The sequence below is a fragment of the Panthera uncia genome, chromosome A2, assembly GCF_023721935.1.
Source record: "Panthera uncia isolate 11264 chromosome A2, Puncia_PCG_1.0, whole genome shotgun sequence".
Lineage (NCBI taxonomy): Eukaryota > Metazoa > Chordata > Mammalia > Carnivora > Felidae > Panthera > Panthera uncia.
Window position 1 is genome coordinate 3,345,757 of NC_064816.1, and position 6,000 is coordinate 3,351,756.

The 6,000-nt window shown below is 63.7% G+C and overlaps 1 protein-coding gene across 2 annotated transcripts in view; it reads left to right on the top strand.

Annotated features, from left to right (window-relative positions):
* UHRF1 (ubiquitin like with PHD and ring finger domains 1) overlaps positions 1-3,263 on the top strand; it is a 28,356-nt gene extending 25,093 nt beyond the window's left edge. The window contains exons 13-15 of one of the 2 annotated variants that reach the window (XM_049639663.1): positions 1,024-1,189; positions 1,262-1,419; positions 3,092-3,263. In XM_049639663.1, coding sequence (XP_049495620.1) covers positions 1,024-1,189; positions 1,262-1,419; positions 3,092-3,235 — 468 coding nt within the window. In that variant the 3' untranslated portion in view covers positions 3,236-3,263. The remainder of the gene's footprint in view (positions 1-1,023; positions 1,190-1,261; positions 1,420-3,091) is intronic. The other variant, XM_049639662.1, reaches the window with a different exon arrangement.
* Positions 3,264-6,000: the final 2,737 nt, after the last annotated feature.

A 6,000-nucleotide genomic window follows, 5' to 3' on the forward strand; every position in this document is an offset into this window, starting at 1 on the left:
ATTGCCACTGAGAATCAGATGCCCCCCCCCCCCCCCCCGCCGAGGGTCACCAAAGAGTCGTCTTCTGAACGTGATGTTTGTACCTCGGAGAATTTCAGAGGCTAAGGAACGGGAGAGGGAAACAGCCAGGGGACGGGAACACCCGCTCCCGGAATATTCACGACTTAACGATTGCGTTCCTAAAGAAGCTTGTCGATCTCTTGATGAAACCCCAGAAAGTCCCACAGGACTGTAGGTGCCTCGGAGATGGGGTTCTAACTCAGTAATGCCTGTCAGACCCCAGAGGGGCCCCAGACTCCTCTAAATTGGGTTGGCGAGCAAGGGCCTTGAGGCCACTTCTTTGTAAATGAAGTTCTCCCGGGGCGCCCCCTTTCGTTCCGGGGCCTCAGCGGGGCTCCGAAGGCAGAAATCCTGCCTGGCGCCTGGGGAGGGGAGGAGTTTGCCCACCTCTGAATGAAACAGGGTTGCCTGGGTGGCTCAGCTGGCCGAGCGTCCAACTTCTGTTCGGGTCTTTATCCCACGGTTCTTGGGTTCGAGCCCCGCGTCCTCAGTGCGGAGCCTGCTTTGAATCCTCCCTTGCTCTGCCCCTCCCCCGCTTGCTCGTGTGTGCTCTCTCTCTTTGTCCCTCTCCCACTTGCTTGCACGCTCTCTCTCTCTCTCTCTCTCAAAAAGAAATAAACATTTAACAAAAGTAAATCGCGAGGGTGATAATTAGACTCTCAACTTGCTGGAGCTGCTGCGCAGCGTTTTCCAGGCGTCCCCCCTTCGACCGCTTCCCCTCCACCCCGTCAGGGCCACGCTGCTCCCTCCGCCCTCTTATTCCCGAGAAGTTGGACAGTTGGCGGTGCATTTGCCCGAGGCTCCCTGGCGGCTGAGCCGGGAGAGGGAGTCCGAGGCTTGGAGGCCAGAGCGGGGACCGGGGACGGAATGTCGATGGGGTGAGGTGGCAGAAAGGGCGCCGGCCGAGGCGGCCCCCGGTCCGCGGACCCCATGCTGCTCACCGCCTGACTTGACCCTTTGCAGTACCCGGAAGGCTACCTGGAGGCCCGGGCCAGGAGGGAGAAGGAGAAGGAGAACAGCAAGAGGGAGGCCAAGGAGGAGGACGAGGACGAGGACGAGGACGAGGACGAGGAGGGGGGCTTCACCTCCCCCAAGAAGGGCAAGGGCAAGCGGAAGTGCAAGTCCGGAGGTAGGTGTCTCTGCGGGCGGCGCCCACGTGCGCGCTCGGCCGCCCGCCCTCACCCACTCCGCTCTGTCCCAGCAGGGGGCAAGACCGGCGCTGGGTCCCCGCGAGGGACACCTAAGAAAAGCAAGGTGGAGCCCTATAGCCTCACGGCCCAGCAGAGCAGCCTCATCAAGGAGGACGAGAACAACACTAAGCTGTGGAGCGAGATCCTGAAGTCGCTCAAAGACGGGCCGGTGAGCGCCCCCCCCCCCCCCCCCTCCCACTCGCCCGGCCTGGGCGGCCTCTCCCCTCACCCTTGATTACCTGACGGGTAGAGATAGTTCAGCATCATCACCACGTTCAGTGCACGGCTCCACGGCCTCAGGCACACGCACGCTGTCGTGCAGCCGCCCCCGCCACCCGTCTCCAGAACTTTCCATCTCCCCAGACTGAGCCTCTGTTCCCGTGAAGTGCTGACTCGCCCGCCCCCCCCACCCCCGGCTCCCACCATCTACTCTCTGTCTCTGTGGACGGGATTCCTCTAGGGACCCCCTGTGCGTGCGGTCACGTGGGACGTTCTTTCTGTGTCTGGCTTCTGTCCCTGCACACAGCGGTGCAAAGCAAATACGCCCCCGCCGAGGGGGCACGTCCCCAGCTTTCCCCTCTCGGGCATAGTCCCAGGCGCCGGATCGTCAGGTCAGTCTGTGCTCAGCTTTCTAAGGAACCGCCAAACCAGGCCCGTCTGTTTTCGGTCCTCCTGCTCTGAGTGCAGCAAATGACACGGACGGGTCACTGAAAGCGAGCAGCCCGGTGGCCCCCGACCGCGGCCTGTGCCTCGCTCTCCAGAGTCCTTTATGTATGCTCAGGGCCTGCCTGTTGACTCTGATGTCCTCTTTTCGTTTGTCGTGCTTTTTTGAGTTTCTTTGTTTGGGGAGAGAGCGAGCGAGCAGAGGAAGGACAGGGAGACCGTGAAAGAGAGAATCCCACGCAGGCTCCACGCTGTCAGTGCAGAGCTCGACTTGGGGGTTGAGCTCACGAACCGTGGGATTGTGAGCAGGAGCCAGGTGTTTCACCGACTGAGCCACCCCGGCTCTTGGTCCCGGTCATCCTGTCTCGGGGCCTTCGCCCTCACGGTCCCTCGGCCGCGAGGACCTTCCCCCGAAGTGCTCCTGCTCAGGACTCCTGCGGCAGCCGTGACGAATGACCACGGAGTTGGGAGCTCGTAGCAACACAAACCCTCATTCTCTCGCAGTTCTGGAGGGCAGAAGCCCGGATGAGTGCCTAGGGGCCAAAGCCAGGTGCGGGCAGGGCCGGCTCCTTCCAGAAGCTCCAGGGCCGGACCCATTTCCCGTGCTTCCCCGGCGTCTGCAAATGCCGCGTCCTTGGGCCCCACACGTCGCTCCGGGCCCCGCCTCCCTCTCACAGGGACCCTTGTGATGACGTGGGGCCAGCTGGATAACTCAGGGCAGTGTCCCGTCTCAGCGTCCCTAACCCCGTCTGCAAAGTCCCATTAGCTTCACGAGGTGACACCACAAGTCCCGGGATTCAGATGTGGCGTCTTGGGGGCCGTGACCCAGCCGGCCGTGTGTCGTCCTCCCGGTCGCCTTTCTCCTTGCAGCGTCCCGGGGCAGCCCCTCCCCGGCTGCCCGCCGCCCTCCCAGCTCTGCTGCGGCGTCCCGGCCCCGCCTGTCCCATCTTTGGTCCCCCTCCCCCGGCCTCTGAGCTCCACGTTGACAGGCCTTGTTCTGTGGCCCCCAGCGGTGGACCCCGACGCCCAAGCAGCCGCTGACGAGCCCACCCCGGACTCGGGGCCTCTCGGGGCCGCTGTTTTCTTGTGTTAACCGGGGGCGGGCAACAGGTGCCTCCCCCCCTGGGTGGGCGTACCGGTCAGAGGTGGGCTCGGCTCACACGCTCTCCTTCCTCCAGTTCCAGAAGTTCCTGAGTAAAGTGGAGGAGACGTTCCAGTGCATTTGCTGCCAAGAGCTGGTGTTTCGCCCCATCACGACCGTGTGCCAGCACAACGTGTGCAAGGTGAGAGGGGCGGCCGCGGGCCGGGCCGGAAGCTGCTGAAGGGACTGCCCCGCGCCTGCTGCCACCCCCTGGCACGGGGGCTTTGCTGCCACGTGCTCCAGGCACCCAGGCTGCCCGGGGCCTGGTCGTGGCTGTCCAGGTGGCCTCCCGGCCTTTGTCCCGGGCTCCCGTCACCCCCCTGCCCTGCACCTCATCCTCCCGTGCCTCCGGCGTGCTGCAGAGTAAAACTGGGGACCTAGGCCGCCGCTGCCCACCTCCCTGTGGCCTGAAGCCATAGGGGCCCTGTGCCTGTCTCTCCAGCAGGCCCTCGCCTGCCTGCCTTGGGAGTGTTCTCTGGTCCCCCCACCCCTGGAACATTCTCCCCCAACCCCCACCATGGCTGTGGGTCCGGGGCGGGAAGGGCGGGCAGGAGGGAGGGCTTCCTAGTGGAGGCAGCATCCCAGGTAGGCAGAGCGGCAGGGGCAGGAGCCTGGACGGGCAGGCAGCGGGGGCCTCGAGGGGACGAGGGGTGGGAGGTGGGCCCGGAGGGTAGTCCGTCTTAGGAGGGTGGGCGGGAGGGGAGCCTGGGAGGGGCCGAGACAGGGTGGGCGGGGGCGTCCCGGGCACTGTGGGGGAGGGGGGGACTACCGGCATCCCTGGCCCCGCCCACTCGGTTCCCCGAGGCACCCCCAGTCCTGACAGCCACAGCTGTCCCCGACACCACCCAGCGTCCCCCGGAGGCAGAGTCGCTCGGTGGGGTGGGTCGTTCTGCCGCGTCTTCTGGTGAGAGTCGGTTGGTAGGGACTTCAGTGCGGCGCGGGCAGGCAGTTTGAGAACAGGCTGTCCCCGCCTCCCGAGCGCCCTGCCCTGGCTGTCTGAGTTGCCGGCGTCCTTTCTCGCCTTCGGGCCGTCTCTGTGCAGGCCTCAGTGTTAGCTGTCACGCCAGGGGAGGGGCTCAGACCGCCAAGCAGTGTGGCGGGTCAGGCCCTTCGCTTTTCCATCCTTGGGCCCCGCTGTCCTGCCTCGTGGCCCGATCGGTGCCTTCAGCCGTGTGGCCGGGGAGAGATGCCCCGTGTGTCCCAAGCAAGGCTCTGTCCCTCCCAGCTGTGTGGCCTTGGAGAGCCACCCGGCCACTCTGAGCCTCAGTTGACTCGGTGCAAAGGAATGGAGTGACACCTTCAGACTCCAGGTGACAGGTGCTGTGCTCCAGGTCAGGCCACAGAGAAGGAGCGGATGGTGGGGGGGTCTGGCCGCGAGCCTCGCCGTGGAGCCGGTGTGGGTGCCGTGGATGGATGGGCTGCTGGCACGTGGGTCTGTCCCCACTGCTGATCCTGGCAAGAACCTCCGCCTCGGGGTGGGGGGGGGGAGGGGTGCTACAGGAAGGCGGCCTTGGCCCCCACGTCCTAGCATCTGATTTTGGTTTGTTTTGTTTTCTTTGACGTCTACTCATTTTTGAGAGCGAGAGAGAGTGCGCGTGAGCAAGTGGGGGAGGGGCAGAGAGGGGGGAGACCCCGGATCCAACGTGGGCTCGATGGTGGGGCTTGAACTTACAAACCGTGAGACCTTGACCTGAGCCACAAAGTCAGTCCACCGACTGAGCCACGCAGGTGCCCTGACTTTGGTTTTACTTGATTAAAAAATTGTATTATTGTCATAAAATGCCCACAATGTAAAACTTGCCTTATTCACCATCTCTAAGCGCACAGCTCTCTGACATCAGGCACACCCACGCTGTCGTGCAGCCACCCCCACCCTCCATCTCCAGAACTTTCCGCCTCCCCAGACTGAGACCCTGCCCCCAGGAAGCACGGACTCCCCGCCCCCTGCCCCTCCCCTGGCTCCCACCATCCGCTCTCTGTCCCTGTGGACGGGACTCCTCTGGGGACCCCCTGTGCGTGGGGTCACGCGGGACGTGTCCTTCTGTGTCCGGCTCCTGTCACTGCGCACAGTGTCCTCCGGGTCCGTCCACGCGGTGATGGGCGACAGGACGTCCTTCCTCCCTGAGGCTGGATGATATCCCAGCGTGTGGATGGACGCTTGGGGTGTTTCCATCTTGTGGCCGTCGTGAACAACGCACCAGTCCACAGCCGGAATTTTGAGCGTGGACCCGAATCTTAGTCGTGTTTTTCGTCCCCGGAATCGGGGCCGTAGACCTTATTGGCAAGGATGCGGGAGTTTCACGACTAAGACGGGAAGCCACAGGCTGCGCGCGGCGGTCGGATGTGCCATGGCACCAGCAGGCCTTCTCCTGTGTCGAGTGCGTCCTTTCCCCCAGGCGCCCGATGCCATCCGTCAGGGGTGCACGCCCACCGCTGCTCGCATCCCTGCGTGCGGGGTCCCGGCCGGGTGCCTGGCTGGTCCGCTGCTCTGCTCTCCCCACCCGGCTTCCTTCTCCAGCGGTCGCTCGGTTGAGAATCCAGTTGGAACCCAGACGGAAATCTGGCTCAGGGCCAGAGATCCTTCCTTCCCTTCCTCCCTGTCTCCCCACCAGCACACGTTTATGGAGCACGTACTACACGTGGGGGTCCTGTGCTTGGTGCTGGTGGGGACTGTCTGGTCCGTGTCCCACGAGGACATTCGTGGAAGAGGATTCCCGGAAGGTGGAAGGTGCCATTTTAAGACGGGGGGCGGGGGGAGGGTCTGGCTTTAGCTCAGGTCCTGATCTCACGTTCGTGAGTTTGAGCCCAGCATCGGGCTCAGTGGTGACCGTGCAGAGCCCACTTCGGATCCTGTCTCCCCGTCTCTGCCCGCCCCCTGCCCCCGCCAGCTTGTGCTCTCAAAAAAAAAAAAAAAAAAAAAAAAAAAAAAAAAAAAAAAAAAAAAGA